Source organism: Phyllobates terribilis, unplaced genomic scaffold (genome assembly GCF_046119375.1).
Source record: "Phyllobates terribilis strain yellow unplaced genomic scaffold, ASM4611937v1 Scaffold_1__5_contigs__length_1240528914, whole genome shotgun sequence".
Lineage (NCBI taxonomy): Eukaryota > Metazoa > Chordata > Amphibia > Anura > Dendrobatidae > Phyllobates > Phyllobates terribilis.
Window position 1 is genome coordinate 815,445,753 of NW_027362761.1, and position 22,922 is coordinate 815,468,674.

Sequence of the window (22,922 nt, forward strand, 5' to 3'; positions counted from 1 at the left end):
GTGTAGGGACAGCGCTGCTGATTTAGGGAGAGATATAAACTGCGAAATAGTTAGTGTAGGGTCTGTAAAGGCTGCCAGAACAAACAAACAGTCCTTTTCAGGACTAATATCCATCCCAGATACCAGGCAGGCAGGCTGTATAGGAGACACAGTGGTTATACCAGCAAACGCTGCATTACAGTCCTGTGTGCTCCTGTTGCTGAAATTGCTGGACTTAGCACCAGGTGTCGGGGGCCAGGAAAAATCCTTTTTTTTCATCTAAATTCTCTTTTTTTTCCCTCCTTCACACTGTACAAATACCTGTCTTATTAACCTTTTGGTGTATTCCCCCCCCCCAAAAAAAAGCGTGTCTCTGATTTTTCAGACACAAATATAACTGTTGAAAATAGTCTGGTGTAGGCTAGAGAAACAGAAGTGTTGTTTTGCACTTCCACGGTTCAAACCTCTGTATTATCCATTTTGGGCCATTTGTATCTAAAAAAAACAACAGTTTGAGTGTGTCGCTCACTGTTCAGCCGCAAATCAATATATTTAAAAAAGTCTGATATACCCCAGTAAACAATAACTGTGGTTTTGCCATCCCACGGTAAAAAATCTCTATTATTCAGGTTTTGGTATATTTTCCGTAAAGAAAAACAGTAGTGTCTCCTGACTGTTGTGACACAAAAATATATCTGTTGAAAATAGTCTTGTGTAGGCCCGACATCCCAGTGTGGTTTCGCAGTTCCATGGGTCAAATCACTGTACTATCCAGTTTTGGGCCTTTGGTATCTAAAAAAAAAGCAGTTTGAGTGTGTCGCTCACTGTTCAGCCGCAAATATCTCTATTTAAAAAAGTGTGGTATACCCCAGTAAACAATAACTGTGGTTTTCCTCTTCCACGGTTCTAATCTACTCTTTATTACCCTTTTTCCATTGATAGTGCAAGTGTAAGCTATTTTACTTAATTTACAATGGGCAAGGCGCGTGGCAAGGGACGTGGAAGTGGACGTTCTGGTGATGGTTCGTGCAGAGGACGGGGCCGTGGCCAAGGTGAAAATGTGAAAACCAACAGCCACATCTTCTCGCTCCCACTTCTTGACCGAATTACTAGGGAAGCACAGAACAACACCAGTATTGAGAACTGATCACTGTGAACAGGTTATTAATTGGATAGCAGATAATACTTCCAGTTACCTGGGCACCACCACCTCCGGTCTGTCTTCCACACGGTCAACTCTTAGTAGCCGTGAGTCTCGACCGCATACTCCTCCTCACCCTGATGCTCCTTCCTCCCACCATGCCGCATGTCGTCAGACAGCAAGTGATCCCACACTTGGATACTCTGAAGAGCTGTTCACTGGTCCATTTCCATATTTGGGCCCCTCGCCTGATACGCTTGAAGTGGTGGAAGAGGAGATCCCATGTTGCGATGCCAAAATATTTGAACAGCCACGGCCACAGGAAGTCGACGTTGGCAATCTGTCACAAGAGGTGGACGATGACAAGACACAATTGCCAGGAAGTGAGGAGGAGGATCGTGGTGCGCAAGTGGAAGAGGAGGAGGTGGAAGGAGGACATGCAGAGTGAGGGCAGCAGCACACAGGGGGAGGGAGGCAGAGTACCCCAACAGGCAGGAAGAAGCAGTGTGGTGGCTGCAGACAGAAGGCAGGCAACCTATTCCCTTAACACCAACACGAGGGACGATGCCAGTACAAGCGGTAGGTCTTCCAGAGCCTGGAATTTTTTTAAAGACTCTGCTGATAACCCCAAAAAGGCCATATGTTCCACCTGCCATGCCAGCATCAGCAGGGGTGACAAAACTACCAGCCTGACCACCACCAGCATGATCAGGCACATGGCAGCAAAGCACCCGACTTTGTGGGGCGAAACCCAGGGTCCACGACCTGTGTCAGCAGGTGTCACCACTGCTTCTTTCACTGTTGTGCGTGCAATAGAACCCCCTGTTGTGTGTGCAAGGCAATCCCCTGTCCATACTGCATGTAAAGATGCCCCCTCCTCTCAGTCATCACTTGTTATGGCAGTTTCTCAAGAAACAGCATCAACGTCCATGTCCACGTCCCACCGCAGCGTTCAATTGTCCATATCCCAGACCTTTGAACGAAAGCGGAAATTCGCAGCTAACGCCCCACAGGCCACAGTCCTAAATTCGCACATTTCACGACTGCTTGCGTTGGAAATGCTGCCTTTTAGGCTGGTGGAGACGGAATCCTTCCGCAATCTTATGGCGGTGGCCGTCCCTCGGTACTCGGTCCCCAGCCGACACTATTTTGCCCGGTGTGCCATCCCCGCACTACAAGCACGTGTCCCAAAGCATCTGCCGTGTCCTCAACAACGCAGTTACTGGGAGAGTCCACCTGACAACGGACACGTTGACAAGTGCTTGTGGCCAGGGACGGTACATCTCTCTGACGGCACACTGGGTAAACATAGTGGAAGCCGGGACCCAGTCGGACCTTGGGACGGAACACATCCTCCCCACACCGAGGATTGCGGGCCCTATGTCAGTCAGAGTTGCCCCCACAGTGTACAGCTCCTACGCATCCTCCTTCTCCTCCTCCTCCTCATGTTCAGCCTCCATCTCAGATATCACCACATCAGTTACAAGCTGGAAGCATTGTAGTACTGCCTCCGCCAAGCGGCAACAGGCTGTGCTGAAACTCATAAGCTTAGGTGATAAACCTCACACTGCTTGTGAGTTGTGGACAGCTGTGAAAGAGCAGGCAGATCTGTGGCTGAGACCGCTGAACCTACATCCCGGCATGGTCGTGTGTGACAATGGCCGTAACCTGGTGGCGGCTGTGAGGCGAGGTGAGATCACACACGTACCATGCCTGGCTCATGTGCTTAACCTCGTGGTTCAGCGGTTTCTTAAATCGTACCCCGAGTTGCCAGATCTGCTCGTGAAAGTACGCCGCCTGTCAGCTCATTTTCGCAAGTCAGCTACAGCTTCCGCCGCCCTTGCTGTGTTGCGGCAGCGTTTGCAGCTTCCAGCACACCGACTGGTGTGTGATGTCCCCACACGTTGGAACTCTACCCTCCACATGTTGCAAAGGATTTGTGAGCAGAAGAGAGCAGTTGTGGAGTACCAGCTGCAACAAGGCCGTCGATATTCAGGTCAGACTCCACACATAAGACCTCAGGAGTGGACCTGGATGTCTGACATATGTACCATCCTGACAAACTTTGAGGTGGCCACCAAGATGGTGAGTGGCGATGACGCCATCATTAGTGTCAGCATCCCACTTGTCTGCCTTTTGCAACGCTCTCTGCAGAGAATTAAAGAGGAGGCATTGCAGCCAGAGTATGATGAGATGGATCAAGAAGCCGTAGCGGGCGATTACACACAGCCCAGCCTCATCTCATCCCAACGTGCATTGGGGGACAATGAGGGAGAGGAGGAGGAGGAGGAAGAACAGGAGCTGCTATCATGCGTTGTAGACGGTAGTACCTGTACAAGTGTCATGCAGTCAGTTCAGGGTGGGTGGCCTGAGGACAGGGGGGAGGAGGAAGAGGAGGAGGAGGAGGAGAGCATGGTCAGTCGTCATCTTGGCGAGGACACGGAAATCTTGCCCGTTACCAGTCTGGCACGCATGGCTGACTTTATGTTACGCTGCCTTAACCGTGACCATCGCGTTGTCAAAATGTTGGGTGACAGTCATTACTGGTTGGTGACACTTGTAGACCCCCACTACAAGGAGAACTTTCACTCTATTATTCCTGAGGTGGAGAGGTCTACAAAAATGGGGCAGTACCAGAAGGCCCTTGCTGCAGAACTCTTAAAAAAATTCCCATCTGAACACGCTAGCGGCAGAGGTCACAGTTCGTTGCCCAACCAAGGCGTACAGGCGAGAGAGATGCAACTCCAATCCTGCAGAGGCAGGGGAACACTGTCAACGTTCTGGGACAGTTTTCTGACACCCGCCCAGCTTACAGGCCCTGAGGCGTGGGGTACTCTCACAAAGAGTGGAAAGTTTCAAAGATGGTGAGGTAGTACCTTGCCGACCGTACCAGCGTCCTCCGTGATTCCTCTGTGCCTTTTAATTATTGGGTATCCAAGCTGGGCACTTGGAATGAACTCGCTCTGTACGCCTTGGAGGTCCTGGCCTGCCCTGCCGCTAGCGTGTTATCGGAGAGTGTTTTTAGTGCCGCTGGGGGAATTATAACTGATAAGCGCACTCGCCTGTCAACTGACAATGCTGACAAGCTGACCCTTATCAAAATGAACAAGGGCTGGATTGGGCCAGACTTCTCATCACCACCAAATGACAGCAGAGTAACATAAAGTCAAATCCACTTATTTTGGGAGGTGTATTCACATGCTCCGCTTCACACCCACACATGGGTATACGCTTCCTTGTTTCGGCTGTTTTATCTTCTCCTTATCCTCAGCCTCCACTACCACTGTACCACCAGGGTGCCAGCATTGCAAGCTCCTCCGTCCTTATTTTTGGCAGCTTTTGCTTGCAAGGCATAAGCAAATACTATGGGACACCCACTCCCCAATAATGGGACTTATGTTTGTAATATGCTGTACTGCATGGCTCTTGTAAGGGGCATTGCAAGTTGCTCCATCCTAATTTTTAGCAACTTTTGCTTGGAAAGCATAAGCAAATACTATGGGAGACCCACTCCCCAATAATGGGACTTATGTTTGTAATATGCTGTACTGCATGGCTCTTGTAAGGGGCATTGCAAGTTGCTCCGTCCTAATTTTTGGCAGCTTTTGCTTGCAAGGCATAAGCAAATACTATGGGACACCAACTCCCCAATAATGGGACTTATGTTTGTAATATGCTGTACTGCATGGCTCTTGTAAGGGGCATTGCAAGTTGCTCCGTCCTAATTTTTGGCAGCTTTTGCTTGGAAAGCATAAGCAAATACTATGGGAGACCCACTCCCCAATAATGGGACTTATGTTTGTAATATGCTGTACTGCATGGCTCTTGTAAGGGGCATTGCAAGTTGCTCCGTCCTAATTTTTGGCAGCTTTTGCTTGCAAGGCATAAGCAAATACTATGGGACACCAACTCCCCAATAATGGGACTTATGTTTGTAATATGCTGTACTGCATGGCTCTTGTAAGGGGCATTGCAAGTTGCTCCGTCCTAATTTTTGGCAGCTTTTGCTTGGAAAGCATAAGCAAATACTATGGGAGACCCACTCCCCAATAATGGGACTTATGTTTGTAATATGCTGTACTGCATGGCTCTTTTAAGGGGCATTGCAAGTTGCTCCGTCCTAATTTTTGGCAGCTTTTGCTTGCAAGGCATAAGCAAATACTATGGGAGACCCACTCCCCAATAATGGGACTTATGTTTGTAATATGCTGTACTGCATGTGACGCGCCCCCTGGGCCGTGTGTACACGTGTGTGGGATACCTGGTGCAGGGTCTCTGGGGTCTGTAGTCTCCGTGGCAGTGACCCGGTCCCGTGGCTCAGGCTGGTCAAACCAGTGGCAGTCTTTCTTAGGTTTTGAGGTTAATTGTCCGACTGCGCCACCCGTGGATTGCGGTCAGGGAGTACCACCGCTGCGAGGCAGACCGCTGAGGCTGGTGTTGTGTGCGCAGCAGAGAATGGGATAACTCCCCACGGGAGGAGTATAGCCTCAGGGCAGTGAGTGTGGATGATGGGAGTGATGGTGCACGAGGGCAGCAGGAACGACTCAGAGTCTTTGCAGTGCAGTTCAGGGTCTTTACTGATGATTATAAGGTAGACCCTCCCGGGAGTACTGGCTGGCATAAGAGGCCTGGTCAGTCTGTGAGCAAGCAGGAGTTCCCCTGGCCAGGTGGAGTTGTAGGCCTCCCCGTCTGTCTGCACTCTTCCTGGCTACCTTGCTGTAAGCGGGTAGAAGTAGCCCACGTCCCTGAGTGTACCGTGCAGTGCTCACCCATATGGCTGGTGACTTGGGGCCTTCTGTTAGCCTCCGCTCCACGACGGTGGTGCTGGTCCCTTGCTTGTGACTGAGCCTCCGGGCTTCTATGGCCAGAGGACCTGAAATCCCCTGCCGGCTGGTTTCTGCTGCTGGATATATAAGTCCTCACAGCCTCAGACTCCTGTGTCCGGTTCCTATTGTCTTCTGCCAGGGCGAGCTCTGCTCAGCTTCCAGCCCCTGGTCTTTAGCTCCTAGCTCCTACAGAGCTCCTTGCTGTTACTTTCCCTTGCTCTCACTCTGACTCTGACTGTTCTCTGTTCTCTGACTCACTCAACCCCGCCCCAGATCCAGTTTATAAGGGCAGAATTCTCCCCTCCCAGGACTGGGGCAGGAGGATGTTGCATGTTTAAGGGATCCTGACTAGGAAACCTCCCACTTGCTCTCCGACGTAATATCTCTATTACTGTGGTGACCAGACCCCTGTGGTGCCACACATGGCTCTTGTAAGGGGCATTGCAGTTCCTCATAATTTTTGGAAAGCCTTCCATTCACTGCTTAGGCCAACAGTGCACAGGAAACCCAGTTGCTGTAAATGGAAAAAAAGGTTTAGTTAACGCCCTCTGACCTCCATGTCATTTCCAAGGGGCATTGGAGTGCCTCGAAATTTTTGGTAGGCATTGCACTCACTGTATGCCCTATAACTGTGTAGCCGAACTGCTCCTTTTGTTACAGAAACATATCCTACAAGACATATCTGGTTCACTGGCCTGATATTGATGTGAATGGTCCCTGTTCCTCCTGCTCTTTCTCCTTTGCCACTACCTCATCCATAATTTATCACCTGAAGCTTTGTTTTAACGGGAGTTATAGAACTAGGATAGTAGCAGGAAAACATCCAGCAATCCTCGGAGGAGGTAGGATATGCGCCAAAACGCTGAGCACCTCAGGCCTAGCCGCTACTACATACATGCACTTGCATTCCAAGAAAACAAAGCAGATGCTAACTTCTATCATCCTCATCATGCTCCTCACCTTGGCACTCTCAACTCCCCTGATGGAGAAGCCAGGGCCCACCGGAGGAGTCTGATAGTCCGGTGGGCTCGGCCAATGCTGCCCTAAAGCAGGCCAGGCTAAGAAAAGTGTGGGAAAGGTTACCGGGACAAATAGGGGTGGCTGGGGACCGAGTATGGACACCCGGCCATCCCCTGGAGGCTGGGGAGCAAGCGGGAACACCCGGCCACCAGGCGGCTGGGGACTGAGTATGGATACCAGGCTGCCGACACAGCCATGGCGTGGTGGCCAGATTCCGCCTCCACATGCTTAAAAGGCCCAATTTAAAGTGCAAGCAAGCAAGCAGTATGGTATTGCAGCCTGGGGGTGGGTGGGTGGCAGGCTGCATACTTGCGCTTGCATTGCAAGGAATGGGAGAGGTACAATTGAACACTGCCCTGGGACAAGGACTTGAATGGGGATAGTTGCAAGTCTGCAACGACAGGTGCAAGGGGGGAGGCATCTTCGCATGTACCATGAACAGGGGTTTGGCATGCACACACTACAGCGGAATAGGCTCTCCTTCCCACTAAATGCACTGGGGAGGGCACAGGTAATGTTTTGGTATACGCGCTTAATCTTATGTATAAGGCACACCAGGACAAATAGGGGCGGCTGGGGACTGAGTATGGATACCTCGCTGCCGAAGCAGCCATGAGGTAGTGGCCAGCTTCGGCCTCCTCCAAACTAAAAGGCCCCATTTCAAGTGCAAGCTAGCAGTATGGAATTGCAGTCTGGGGGTGGGTGGGTGGCAGGCTGCACACTTACACTTGCATTAAAAGAAAACATAGCAGATGCTAACTTCTGTCATCATCATCATGCTCCTCACCTTGGCACTCTCAACTCCACCGATGGAGAAGTCAGGGCCCACCGGAGGAGTCTGGTTCTCTGGTGGGCTCGTCTAAAGCAGGCCGGGTTAAGAAAAGTGTGTGGGGGGATGTTCCAAGGAGAAATAGGGGCGGCTGGGGACCGTTTATGGACACCCGGCTGCCCCCAGGCGGCTGGGGACCGTGTGTGGACACCCGGCCGCGGGGCGGCTGCGGACCGAGTATGGACACCCGGCCGCCGGGCGGCTGGGGACTGAGTATGGATTCCAGGCCGCCAACACAGCCATGACGTGGTGGCCAGATTCCGCCTCCACATGCCTAAAAGGCCCAATTTCAAGTTCAAGCAAGCAGTATGGTATTGCAGCCTGGGGGTGGGTGGGTGGCAGGCTGCATACTTGCATTTGTATTGCAAGGAATGGGGGAGGTACAATTGAACACTGCCCTGGGACTAGAACTTGCATGGGGATAGTTGCAAGTCTGCATCTTCTGATGCGGCAAGGATCACTTATGATGGGCACACTTTTAGACAGTGACCTGGGAGTCAGAGATGCTTCCAGGGGTCTTCCCCATGCTGTTCCCATGTCTTTTCAGCACTTTATGCATGTGTCACACAGCACATGGCCAGATAAGGTTGTAAAATGTTAAAATGACATTTCCCGGTGAATGCATTTGTCATAGTTGAAAGCAATTCAAAAGTGTAAAAATGCATAAAAAATGCTACTTGTGAACATAGCCGAAGGTGTGGAGGAGTATTTTTGTTTTTGGTCATTTATTTTAACTTATACACAAGTCTTTTCCCTGGAAAGGATGTTCCTTAACATATTTCATAGGAAAAAAGTTTCACTTTCGTTTTTGAACGTTTTATTGTGAGCCCGTAAAAGTGGCTTAATACCTCTGACCACGTTGTTGACAGCAGTGACCTGGGGGTCAGAAATGCTTCCTGGGGCGATCCCCATGCTGTCCCCATGTCATTTGAGCACTGTCACTATCGTTTTGGGCACTTGTTAGGCTTTTAAAAGACTGCCGGGGGTGCCACCGCAAAAATGCTCGAGTCTCCCATAGACTAACATTGGGCTTGTTGCTCGGGTCGAGCACCCGAGTATCACGGCGAGCTCGGCCCGAGCTTCGAGCACCCGAGCATTTTAGTGCTCGCTCAACACTAAAAGCGATGCAAAAAAAATTATTTTTTCTATAAAATAGTTTTTATTGTGTAAAAGCACCAAAACATAAAAAAACGATATAAATGTGGTACCGCTGTAAACATACTGACCCGAAGAATAAAGCTACCATATCAATTTTCCACACGCGGAATGGTATAAAAAAAAAAAAGAAAACAATTCCTGAATTGTTGGTTTTTGTTTATTCTGTCTCCCAAAAATTGGAATAGAAAGCGATCAAAAAATGTCACGTGCCTGAAAATGGTACCAATAAAAACATCAACTCGTCCCGCAAAAAAACAAGCTATCACATGACTCTGTCGGCCAAAATATGGAAAAATTATAGCTCTCAAAATATGGCAATGCAAAAATTAGTCTTTGCAAAAAAAAAACGTCTTTTAGTGTGTGACAGCTGTCAATCATAAAAACTAGTGATGAGTGAACATGCTCGCCGCTGCTCGGTACTCGCCCAAGCATCACTGTGCTCGACAAGCCCGGCGAGTATTTCCGGGTTGCTTGGGCGGGAACTCGGGTCCCCTCCCTGCATGTTTGGCGCTCTTTAGAGAGCCAATGAACATGCAGGGATTGCCTGCCATGCACTGTAATACCGTAGCCATGTTGGTTATGGGCATTACAGTGATTGGCTGGCCGCACAGCATCATCAGGTGTATATAAGACCGGGCGCCGCCATGCTCGTCATTGTCTACTCCGCAACCAGACAGAGTAGGAAGAGCTGCTGCTGCGTCAGGGAGAGATTTACTTCTTCATAGTTAGTATAGGTACTCCACAACATATATATATATACATATCCATCTGAACTAACAGTTCTTCTGAGGACTAATCCAGTTGCATATATTCAGTGGTGATAGGAATGAGGCAGGCAGGCAGTGTATGTGGCAGACTGCAGTGCATATAGTGCAAGAGGGTCCATTGAACGTTCTTGCTGCTGCTGTTCTTACAGATATTTGTAGACATAGCCCCGGATAACAGGGGCCAGGGGAAAAAAAATTTAATCTTGGTTATTTGCTTAAAAAGCAATCCAGAGGACACCACTGTTCTGCTCCATTTGCTTGTTCTCACTGCAGAATAAAGCCAGATCTGTTCCATATTTCAGCGATAAAAATCCAAAAATTTAAACTGAACGTGGAAAATATTGGCCTCCTTTTCCATTCTGTTGCAGTGTGTCGGTCAAGCTATTCACACTAGGTGTCTGTGAAGGATAGTATTAGCAAATTACAGGCCTGCTATTTAAAACCGTGGTTCTCTGTCAGACATAACACCTATAAGAGTGTTCCAAAATCAGATATTTCTTCCATTTTCATTCCGTTGCAGTGTGTCGGTCAAGCTATTCACACTAGGTGTCTGTGAAGGATAGTATTAGCAAATTACAGGTCTGCTATTTAAAATTGTGGTTCTCTGTCAGACGTATCACATATAACTGTATTCAAAAATCAGCCATTTCTCATGAACGTGGAAAATATTTTCGTCCATTAAAAATGGGCAAGGTGCGTGGTAAATGACATGGAAGTTAACGTGATGGTGATGGTGCATGTAGAGGCCGAGAACGTGGCCGTGGGCAAGCTGAAATTGTGCCACAACAAACACCCACATCTTGTCGCTTGACCTTCCTGTCCCAATCAATAGAGGACCGCAGGACACCACTATTGAACATAGAGCAGTGTCAAAAGGTTATTGGTTGGATAGCAGATAATACTTCCAGTCATTTGGCCACCACCACCACCACCCTGTCTTACACATGGTCAAGTCTCAGTAGCCGTGAGTCTGGACCGCATATTCCTCATCCTGATCCTCTTTCCTCCCACCATGCCGAGTGCTCGGAGACAACTGATCCCACACTTGGACACTCAAAAGAGCCGTTCACTTTTTCATTTGTAGATTTGGGCCTCTCGCCCAGCCAGCTTCAAGCGAGTCAAGAGGAGAACGCATGCAGCGATGCCCAAATATTGGAGCAGCCACGGTCACATGAAGGCGATGGCGAGAAAGTGCAATTACTGTTGCAAGAGGTGGATGATGATGATGATGAGACACAATTGCCAGAAAGTCATTAGGAGGGCCAGGGTGCGGAAGTGGAAGACGAGGTGGTGGATGATATAGTAACTGACCCAACCTGGGAGGGGGACATACAGAGTGAGGACAGCAGCACACAGGGGGAGGGAGGTGTAGAAGAAGCAGTGTAGTGGCCGCAGACACAAGGTGAGAAAGCGTTCCTCGTAACGCCAACACGATGAAAGTTGCCAGTACAACTGTTAGGTCTTCTGGAGTCTGGTTATTTTTTAAAGACTCTGCAGATAACCCCATAAATGCCATTTGCACCACCTGCCAGGCCAGCATCAGCAGGGGTAGCAAAACTAGCAGCCTGGCCACCACCAGCATGATCAGGCACATGGCAGGAAAGCATTCGACTAAGTGGGCGGAACCCCAGGGTCCAGCAACAGTGTCTGCGGGTGACACCACTGCTTTTTCCGCTGCTTTTGCGTGCACGCCAGTCCCCTGTCCATGGCGCATGCCAAGATGCCTCCTGCCCTGCACCTATCATTGCACACTCTCAACTAGCACCATCAGCAAGCACGTCCATGTCCTTGTCCCAGCGCAGCGTTCAGTTGTCCCTACCCCAGTCCTTGGAACGCAAGCGAAAATACGCAGCCCATGCCCCACAGGCCACACTACAAAATTCACACATTTCGCGAATGCTTGCGCTCAAAATGTTACCTTTTAGGCTTGTGGAGATGGAAGCTTTCCGCAACCTGATGGCGGCGGCCGTCCCTCGATACTTGGTCCCCAGCCGCCACTATTTCTCCCGGTGTGCCGTCCTCGCATTACACGAGCATGTGTCCCACAACATTAAACATGCCCTCAACAACGCAGTTACTGGGAAAGTCCACCTAACCACGGACACGTGAACAAGTGCTTGTGGGCCGGGATGGTACATCTCGCTGATGGCACACTGGGTTAATATAGTGGAAGCCGGGACCCAGTCGGACCTTGGGACGGAACACGTCCTCCCGATACCGAGGATTGCGGGCCCTGGGTCAATAAGAGTTGCCTCCACATTCTACAGCTCCTGCACCTCCTCCTCCTCTTCAGCCTCTATCTCCGAAATGACCACATCAGTTGCAAGCTGGAAGCACTGCAGTACTGCCTTGGCCAAGCGGCAACAGGCTGTGCTGAAGCTAATATGCTTAGGTGACAGACCGCACAACGCTAAAGAGTTGTGGACAGCTCTGAAAGAGCAGGCAGATCTGTGGCTGACACCACTGAACCTACAGCCAGGCATGGTCGTGTGTGAAAATGGCCAGAACTTGGTGGCGGCTCTGAGGTGAGGCGAGCTCACACACATACCATGCCTGGCCCATGTGCTTAACCTCGTGGTTCAGCGGTTTCTCTAAACCTACCCGGATCTGTCGGATCTGCTTGTCAAAGTACGCCGCTTGTGTGCCCATTTTAGAAAGTCAGCTACAGCTTCCGCTGCCCTTGCCGTGCTTCAGCAGCGTTTGCAGCTTCCAGCTCACCGACTGATCTGCGATGTCCCCACACATTGGAACTCTACATTGCAGATGTTGGGAAGGATTTGTGAGCAGAAGAGGGCAGTTGATGACTACCAGCATCAACAAGGCCGTTGGTTTTCAGGTCAGACTCCACACATAAGACATCAGGAGTGGACATGGATGTCAGGCATATGTACCATCCTCCAAAACTTTGAGGACTCCAAAAAGATGGTGAGCGGGAATGACACCATAATTAGTGTCACCATCCTGCTTCTCTGTCTTCTGAAACACTCTCTGCTCACAATTAAAGAGGATGCATTGCAGGCGGAGCATGATGAGATGGAGCAAGAAACCATACAGGCTGACTCTTATAAAAATGAACAAGGGCTGGATTGCACCAGACTTCTCAACACTACCGAATGATAGCAGCGTAACATAAACTGAAATACAGTGTCTTTTTTTGGGGAGGTCTAACTCTATTCCCATGCACCTCTGTCTTTACACCCAGACATGGGTATAGCTTCTTGATTTTGTCTATTTGCTCTTGTCCTCCTCCTTCTCGGCATCCTAATCCTCCACCACCATATCACCACCATATGTACCATATCAACATATCTACGTCTCTTGCAAGGAACATTGGAGTTCCTCCAAATTTTTGGCAGCCGTTGCTTCACTGCATAGGCAAACAGTATGGAAGACCCACTTCCTAATAATGGGGGCATTGTTTTCAGGAGGCCCTCTGACCTCTACGTCTCTTGCAAGGGGCATTGGAGTTCCTCCAAATTTTTGGCAGCTGTTGCTTTACTGCTTGGGAAACAGTATGGGAGACACACTTCCTAATAATGGGTGCGTTTTTTGCAGGAGGCCCTCCGACCTCTACGTCTCTAGCAAGGGGCATTGGAGTTCCTCCAAATTTTTGGCAGCCATTGCTTCACTGCATACGCAAACAGTATGGGAGACACACTTCCTAATAATGGGAACATTGTTTTCAGGAGGCCCTCCGACCTCTACGTCTTTTTCAAGGGGCATTGGAGTTCCTCCAAATTTTTGACTGCCATTGTTTCACTGCATAGGCAAACAGTATGGGAGACACACTTCCTAATAATGGGAGCATTTTTTGCAAGAGGCCCTCCGACTTCTACGTCTCTTGCAAGGGGCATTGGAGTTCCTCCATATTTTTGGCAGCCATTGCTTTACTGCTGGACAAACAGTATGGGAGACATACAGTACAGACCAAAAGTTTGGACACACCTTCTCATTTAAATATTTTTCTGTATTTTCATGACTATGAAAATTGTACATTCACACTGAAGGCATCAAAACTATGAATTAACACATGTGGAATTATATACTTAACAAAAAAGTGTGAACCAATTGAAAATATGTCTTATATTCTAGGTTCTTTAAAGTAGCCACCTTTTGCTTTGATGACTGCTTTGAACACTCTTGGCATTCTCTTGATGAGCTTCAAGAGGTAGTCACCGGAAATGGTTTTCACTTCACAGGAGTGCCCAGCCAGGTTTAATAAGTGGGATTTCTTGCCCTATAAATGGGGTTGGGACCATCAGTTGTGTTGTGCAGAAATCTGGTGGATACACAGCTGATAGTCCTACTGAATAGACTGTTAGAATTTGTATTATGGCAAGAAAAAAGCAGCTAAGTAAAGAAAAATGAGTGGTCATCATTACTTTAAGAAATGAAGGTCAGTCAGTGCGAAAAATTGGGAAAACTTTGAAAGTGTCCCCAAGTGCAGTTGCAAAAACCATCAAGCGCTACAAAGAAACTGGCTCACATGAGGACCGCCCCAGGAAAGGAAGACCAAGAGTCACCTCTGCTTCTGAGGATAAGTTTATCTGAGTCACCAGCCTCAGAAATCGCAGGTTAACAGCAGCTCAGATTAGAGACCAGGTCAATGCCACACAGAGTTCTAGCAGGAGACACATCTCTTCAACAACGGTTAAGAGGAGACTTTGTGCAGCAGGCCTTCATGGTAAAATAGCTGCTAGGAAACCACTGCTAAGGACAGGCAACAAGCAGAAGAGACTTGTTTGGGCTAAAGAACACAAGGAATGCACATTAGACCAGTGGAAATCTGTGCTTTGGTCTGATGAGTCCAAATTTGAGATCTTTGGTTCCAACCACCGTGTCTTTGTGCGACGCAGAAAAGGTGAATGGATGGACTCTACATGCCTGGTTCCCACCGTGAAGCATGGAGGAGGAGGTGTGATGGTGTGGGGGTGCTTTGCTGGTGACACTATTGGGGATTTAATCAAAATTGAAGGCATACTGAACCAGCATGGCTACCACAGCATCTTGCAGCGGCATGCTATTCCATCCGGTTTGCGTTTAGTTGGACCATCATTTATTTTTCAACAGGACAATGACCCCAAACACACCTCCAGGCTGTGTAAGGGCTATTTGACCAAGAGGGAGAGAGATGGGGTGCTACGCCAGATGACCTGGCCTCCACAGTCACCAGACCTGAACCCAATCGAGATGGTTTGGGGTGAGCTGGATCGCAGAGTGAAGGAAAAAGGGCCAACAAGTGCTAAGCATCTATGGGAACTCCTTCAAGATTGTTGGAAGACCATTTCCAGTGACTACCTCTTGAAGCTCATCAAGAGAATGCCAAGAGTGTTCAAATCAGTCATCAAAGCAAAAGGTGGCTACTTTGAAGAACCTAGAATATAAGACATATTTTCAGTTGTTTCACGTTTTTTTGTTAAGTATATAATTCCACATGTGTTTATTCATAGTTTTGATGCCTTCAGCGTGAATGTACAATTTTCATAGTCATGAAAATACAGAAAAATCTTTAAATGAGAAGGTGTGTCCAAACTTTTGGTCTGTACTGTACTTCCTAATAATGGGAGCATTTTTTGCAGGAGGCCCTCCGACCTCTACGTCTCTTGCAAGGGGCATTGGAGTTCCTCCAAATTTTTGGCAGCCATTGCAGTCACTGCATACGCAATAACAGTATAGGAGACCCACTCGTTAATAATGGGAACAGCAAAGCATAGCCAACTGCTGGCCCTTTAAGAACAGTAAGGGCCGCCTGAGGGCCCTATAAAAATAGTCTTTTTGACTTTCAGAGTCCCTCCATCATAAATGAAACAGGATGTGTCTGATGATGTGTCACACACCACACAGCCAGATAAAGTTGTAAAATGTTAAAATTACATTTCCCGGTGAATGCATTTGTCTTGGTTGAAAGCAATGCAAAAGTGCAAAAACGCTACGTGTGAACATAGCCCAAGGTGTGAAGGAGCATTTTTGTGTTTGTATATTTATTTTGCCTTATATACAAGTCATTACCCTGGAAAGGATGTTCCTTAACATCTTTCCCAGGAAAATCCATTTTGGTTTCATTTTTGTATGTTTTATTGTGAGTCCGTAAAAGTGGCGTAATACCTCTGACAACATTGTTGACAGCAGTGACCTGGGAGTCAGAAATGCTTCCAGGGGTCTTCCCCATGCTGTTCCCATGTAATTTGAGCACTGTTCTCATTTATTTTGGCAATTTTTAGGCCCTTTGCAGACCGCCGGGGGGAGCCGCTGGAAAAATGCTCCCATAGTTTCCCATAGACTTACATTGGGCTCATTACTCGGTCCGAGCACTCGAGCATTCCAAATTGCGCAACGTGAACAACGAGTACCCGAGCATTTTAGTGCTCGCTCATCACTAATAAAACCCAATATAAATCTGGCATCGCTGTAATCGCACCGACCCAAAGAATAAAGTCGTCTAATCACTTATACTGCACGAGGAAAGGCGTAAAAAATAAACTCTAGGGTTAGGGTTGTGCTAGGGTTAGGGTTAAGGTTGTGCTAGGGTTTGGATTGTGCTAGGGTTAGGGTTGTATTAGGGTTAGGATTAGGGTTGTGCTAGGGTTAGAGTTGTGCTAGGGTTAGGGTTGTGCTATGGTTAGGGTTGTGCTAGGGTTAGGGTTGTGCTAGGGTTAGGGTTGCACTAGGGTTTGGGATGTGCTAGGGTTGTGTTGGTGTTGGGATTTTTTCAAAAGTAAAGAGAAAAAAATGACGATATGGGACTAGTGTTGAGCGCACTTGAGTTTGCATCGGGTGCTTATGTATGCACCGAGTAACGCGAGTGCTCGAGTGACATGCTCGAGTCTCTGCCCCATATGCTTCGTGGCCAAAAAAAACTTGTGGGGATTGCCTGGCATGCACGAGCGATCCCAGCATGTTTTGTTTTGGGTGTCTATCAACCGTGAAACATGGGTGGCAGGGACTCGAGCATGTCTCTCGAGCACCCACGATACATGATGCATACCTGAGTACCCGATGCAAACTCAAGTAGCAAACACTTGTGCTCACAATCAATGGCAACTTATTCAATATGATGACCTAATGTTATCAATTTCTGTGTCGTACCTCTGAGTTCAAAATGTTCACTATACCCCTTGATAAGATCTTTGAAGGGTCTAGCTTCCAAAATGGGGTCACTTGTGGGGGGTTTCCACTATTTAGTCACATCTGGGGGCTCTCCAAACGCGACATGGCGTCCGCTCTCAATTCCAGTCAATTTTGCGTTCAAAAAGTCACACAGTGCTCCTTCCCTTCTGAACCCTATTATGCGCCCAAACAGTGCATTCTCCCTACATATGGGGTATCAGCATACTCAGAAGAAAATGCACAAAAGTTTTTAGGGTCCGTTTTCTCCTCTTACTGTTGTGAAAATAAAAAAATTGGGGCTAAAACGTCATTTTTATGGAAAAAGTTCGATTTTTTTATTTTCACAGCTCCATGTTATAAACTCCTGTGAAGCACCTGGGGGTTCAAGGTGCTCACCACACATCTAGATAAGTTACCTGAGGGGTCTAGTTTCCAAAATGGTGTCACTTGTGGGGGATTTCCACTGTTTAGGCACATCAGGGGCTCTCCAAATGCTACATGGCGTCCGCTAATTATTCAAGCAAATTTTACATTCAAAAAGTCAAATGGCGCTTCTTCCCTTCCGAACCCTGCTGTGTGCCCAAACAGTGGTTTTCTCCCACATATGGGGTATCGGCTTACTCAGGAGAAATTGCACAACAAATGGTATGGCACAATTTCTTCTGTTACCCTTATGAAAATGCAAAATTGGGGGCTGACAAACATTTTTGTGGGAAAAATGTGAAAATTTTATTTTTATGGCTCAATTTTATAAACTTCTGTGAAGCACCTGGGGGTTCAAGGTGCTCACTACAAATCTAGATAAGTTCCCTGAAGGGTCTGGTTTCCAAAATGGTGTCACTTGTGGGGGGTTTCCACTGTTTAGGCACATCAGGGGCTCTCCAAATGCTACATGGCGTCCGCTAATTATTCAAGCAAATTTTACATTCAAAAAGTCAATTGGCGCTCTTTCCCTTCCAAACCCTGCTGTGCTCCCAAACAGTGGTTTTCCCCCACTTTTGGGTATCAATGTGCTCAAGAGAAATTGCACAACAAATTTTGGGGTCCATTTTTCCTGTTACCCTTGCAAAAATAAAAAAATTGGGGTCCATAGTAACATTTTTGTGAAAAAAGTTAAATGTTCATTTTTTTTCTTCCACTTTCCAAAAATTCCTGTGAAGCACCTGAAGGGTTAATAAACTTCTTGAATGTGGTTTTTAGCACCTTGAGGTGTGCAGTTTTTAGAATGGTGTCACTTTTTGGTATTTTCTGTCATAAAGGCCCCTCAAAGTCACTTCAAATGTGACGTGGTCCCTAAAAAAATGGTTTTGTAAATTTTGTTGGAAAAATGAGAAATCACTGGTCAACTTTTAACCCTTATAACTTCCTAACCAAAAAAAATGTTGGTTCCAAAATTGTGCTGATGTAAAGTAGACATGTGGGAAATGTAATTTATTAACTATTTTGTGTGACATATCTCTCTGATTTAAGGGCATGAAAATTCAAATTTTGAAAATTGCAAAATTTTCAAACATTTTGCCAAATTAGTTTTTTTTCACAAATAAACACAAGTCACATCGAAGAAATTTTACCACTATCATGAAGTACAATATGTCACTAAAAACAGTCTCAGAATCAGTGGGATCCATTGAAGCATTCCAGAGTTATTACCTCATGAAGTGACAGTGGTCAGAATTGTAAAAATTGGCCCGGTCATTAACATGCAAACCACCCTCGGGGTAAAGGGGTTAAGCTAGAAATGCTGGTACAGGCCCTGTCCCATGCATCCATGCTAGGCAATTATACTATTTGTACTCCAGGTCAATTGATTCCACTTTTCCTGGTGTCTGTCCCTAATTTGAGCTGTTTTGGCAGCTATTGGGCCCCCCTGAAGGTGTTGTCTATGCATTTGGTTTTGCCTCCTATTGAATTAAATGGGATTCGGATATGTTTGATGAACTGTTGGACGAATTGTTTGGCGAGCATTGGAACATTCGTCAATCCGAACCAAACCTTGAAAGGTTCACTCATCTTTAGTAATAAACCGCCTGTGGCTTCTCGATGGGGACCCTGCTCCTGCTACTTCACGTGTAGATGTGCTACTATTCAGTGTCATTTTAGAACCGCATTTCAGAGTAGGAGCGGGACCGCCTGGATTTTTAAAGTTTATGACCAGTCCAGAAGCTGTTAATAATGCCTTTTTAAACTTAATGCGAAATGTCGTTGCTTATATGTAAAGAAAATATTATTTTTCCTTTTGGTGTTTTATTTTGAAGCAGATTTTACAATAAATCTAAGACTACGTTTTTAATTAAAAACATTTTATTAAACAAATATTCTGTCTTATTAAATAAAAATCATGTAAAAATAAATAAATTATATTATTTAAAATAATCATTCAATTCAACTTGAAAGCAAATAATTACAAATTACAGTGAATTAGGCAGATCAATATATATGTATAAAAATACAAAACAAATATTTACATGTACCAACATTTACATTAAATTCCATACTGCTACATGAATACAATTTCAAAATATTTTATAGATTCTCTACTACAAAAATAGCAGAGTGCTAATAATACTGACACTATGTAGCAAATATAAATACTTCATATTCCTATTATACATGAAATTAAAACATTTCTATGTTGTAAAATGTACTTTTGTCAGTTAAAACTTGGTTTCTTTTGGATGCATCTCTTTTTTCACCTTGATTGATAATTTATAAAAACTATGCAATTCCTGGTATATTATACCAAAGAAGGTGATGTGTATATTTAATTAGGAAAGTTATAAGGCTATGTAAGGTATGTTCTTATTATCACATCAAGTTAACTTTTCCAACTTTTAGAAGAAGTTTGATGTGGGCGGCTTATTCCATTATGGTCTCCAGTACATAGTAGAAAATATCCACTTCTGTAGGTGTTTCTCTCCAGGCCACATTTCCTGTATGGGTTCTTCTATAGAGAGCTTTAATTTCAGCCTTCACTCCATTCGCCTGGAAACTTATTGCTTTTCAAGATTATCCTATTTCTTAGAGTCTTGATTAGTCTTAGACCTAAATTTGCAAAAGAATAACAAATAATGGTAAATTGTTAGTTCCCCTCAAAAAAAGTAAATGTTGGTCCCATTATTATTATACTATGAGATGACAAATTGATGGCTTCTCCTTCGAAATTACATTAATCAAAATGTTATGAACGAGAATCCAATTCCTGGTCCACTCACTGATGAGATTACCAGGCATTGTGCCTCACTAGTTTTATTAGGCACAGCAGCAACATATAGTGGGTACATGTGGCTGACAAGTTACTGAGCTTAATGAGGATCTGTCACCAGATTTCACAATGTAAAGTGAATGCACTATTAAATAAATTGCTTAGACCTGATGATGCTGTAGCATTTACTTGGAAAATCCACAACAAAATGGCTGTATTATTTGAAAGTTTTCCCACCTTTTTTATAAAAAGATTTCCACTTTAAAAAAAAAGTGGACCTCAAACGATTGGATACTTGTAAAAAAAAAAATCCAACACAGATAGTACTCACCTCACTTGGTCAAGCACCAGCTCCCCAACCCTGCTCTGGTTTCTGTGTTTTGGTTGCGGCATTGTTGTCAGAGTGACTTGAGCAGCGGCTGGTACCCGGCACTTAATTAACAGTAGGTATTATCTAAGTGGAGTTTTTTTTTTACAATTATTGAATCATTTGGAGACCGTATGGAAAACTCCTTTAAAACTGGTATTTTAGGAGTCCAGCTAGAGCCAGACTCACAAAATGCAAATTTTAAAGTAGAGCGTGAAAACAAAATATATTTTGACCACTCTGACATGGATTCTAACTTTTAAGGATTATTTCCAAAAATCCAAAATACAGGTACAGCACTCGGCTTTCTCCAGCAGTCCCTTAGAAAATGAAAAAGAATGGAAGTCGAGGATGTGTACTGCCGTTCCAATCAAAATGCACCAACTTCATCAGGTCTAAGAGATCCATTTATTAATGTATGTCGTTTGTATCACGAAATCTAGTGTCTGATCTGCTTTAATATGTGACATGTCCCATATTATTAGCACATATGTATATGTTTCAAAACATTTCACTGATTTCTGTAAAAAAAATCATACTTACGAATCTAATTCTCTTAAAATTCTCCTCTTGACCCATTCAGCAGTGGGATCCAAACACACCTCTTGACTAGTTTCTTTACTAGTTTTAACAGTGGCACTGTAAAATGAAAGAACCGTAAATATAAAGGAATAATTGGGGTATATATATATATATATATATATATATATATATATATATATAGCTTAGTTTGGAGAAGATTCCATAGACGGCTGCTTTAAACAAAGTGATCTGCAGTTTTAGTTTTTTTTCCACCAGGCATTTCTCATAACCTGAGGCTGAAAAAAATGCTCAGAATAGTGATCAGCTGAAAAATCCATGGTGGGAAAAAGAGAGTGCATGCAACTTGTTTGAAGCAACTCCTGTTGGAATCAGTTGGGATCAACTCCAAAGTAGGCACTGTCCAAACAAAAGTCTGCAGAAAATGATTCAGGAAAAAAACTCTTCCATAACGCTTCAAAATCGCTTCAAGAAATCCAAACCCCCTACAAAAACTCCCCAAAGAAGGAGAGATCCCTGAAGCAGTTTCCACTAAAAGCATGGAAAAAATATGTATACAACTACTCTTATAAAGGTAATAAACTAAAACTGTGATGTATTTAGACACTAATGCAGATCAGAGGGAAACATTAACTAATACTTACATGACCTCCAAATTCTTGCAGTGAGCGCCTTTAGAGATAATTTTGAAGTCCAGGATTTGCCTTTGAGGTATTGGTGTGCTCACAGTGTTCTTGTCCAAACAACGACATCTAAGCGCTCTTGCTCTTCTTATGGACATTCCTGTAATAAAAGGAGACCACAGAGAAGAGTTATCATGCAATCATTGAATTAATCCTTCAATATATAAACGATTAATAATTTTAGTCATAATCTGGCTGTAAGTTGCTATCACTGAGTCAGATCTTACCTTCTGAAAGCACTAGGTATGTCAGGCAGACAGCCAGGAATAGGATAGTCATGCTTGTTCTCATGGTTAGGGAAGGTCTGCCTTTGCCTTTGTTATGAACTGTGGTTTTTAGCTCTGTCTTAAGAGTTCTGCTCATAAAACCGCTGCTGAGCTCTTTTATACTCTGGAGACAGTGATTGCATAAGAGGAATTTCCAGACCCTGAGGATAAGTAGAGTGTCATACTACACTTACAATCGCTTTGGGAGATTCCAGCTTAGGGAAACTCTGCAGGCGACACATGTTTGAACGACACATTCAGTGGTGACTATTTTTCAAAAAAAAAAACAGGATGTTTCTTTTTTTTATGCTCCCCCACGCGACATAACTGCATCTACAACAAAAATTAATGAATGCGATGAATAATTTTGCAATCATTTTTCTGATTTTTTTATGCCAGTAGAAATCAATACAATTTTATGTATTTTAAATGCTTCACTATACGGTTTTAAGTTTGTAATGCATAATCACTTTATAAATGAAAACTTATACAACTTTGGAGCAGATGTAGGAATACTGTCTAAAGGGAACCTGACTGGATGCATCTGTACCCTAAATGAATGATATGGTTGTATAGGCATTGTTAGGCCACGGCCCCACTATCCGTATTTGATCAGTATTCGGTCAGTATTTTTTCTCAGGAGTGGGAGCCAAAACCAGGAGTGGGTGATAAATGCAGAATTGGTGACTTGTTTCTATTATACCTTTTCTCTGATTGCTCCTCACCTGGTTTTGGCTCCCACTCCTGAGAAAAAAAATACTGACCAAATACTGATAGTGAGAACGTGGCCTTACCCTGATTAAACCTTTCATCAAGAAATCTGCCTGGCCATTCCTGAGAAATGTAACTTTGAAGTTGTATGCAAATTGGCTGTAAGTGCTCTGGGCGTGTCTAAGCCTTCCAGCTCTCCAATCCTCACTGCATATTCCTGGTGCCAGGTTCCTGCCTGTGATTGACATATTTGTCCAGGTGATGTCATCTGCCCCCCCATGCTTATATCTCTTGCAAGTGATGTCACTTCTTGGAGCGCGAAAGTA

General features: G+C 45.4%; 1 protein-coding gene across 1 annotated transcript; it reads right to left on the reverse strand.

Moving 5' to 3' along the window:
* Positions 1-19,110: 19,110 nt before the first annotated feature.
* LOC141171558 (interleukin-8-like) lies at positions 19,111-22,002 on the reverse strand. Its single transcript, XM_073655243.1, has 4 exons — positions 21,847-22,002; positions 21,581-21,719; positions 20,940-21,035; positions 19,111-19,869 (listed from the first exon to the last, which is right to left on the reverse strand). Exons 1-4 carry the CDS (start codon positions 21,980-21,982, stop codon positions 19,839-19,841), a joined length of 402 nt encoding a protein of 133 aa, XP_073511344.1. The 5' UTR covers positions 21,983-22,002; the 3' UTR covers positions 19,111-19,838.
* Between the last annotated feature and the right edge of the window lie 920 nt (positions 22,003-22,922).

Bases quoted from the DNA above. Each gene is read 5' to 3' on its own strand.
- LOC141171558 (XM_073655243.1), bottom strand. From the start codon at position 21,982: ATGAGCAGAACTCTTAAGACAGAGCTAAAAACCACAGTTCATAACAAA. The intron at 21,720-21,846 runs GTAAGATCTGAC...CTTTTATTACAG, and splicing joins ATACCTAGTGCTTTCAGAAG to GAATGTCCATAAGAAGAGCA. The intron at 19,870-20,939 runs GTAAGTATGATT...TTGCAAATTTAG, and splicing joins ATTTTAAGAGAATTAGATTC to GTCTAAGACTAATCAAGACT.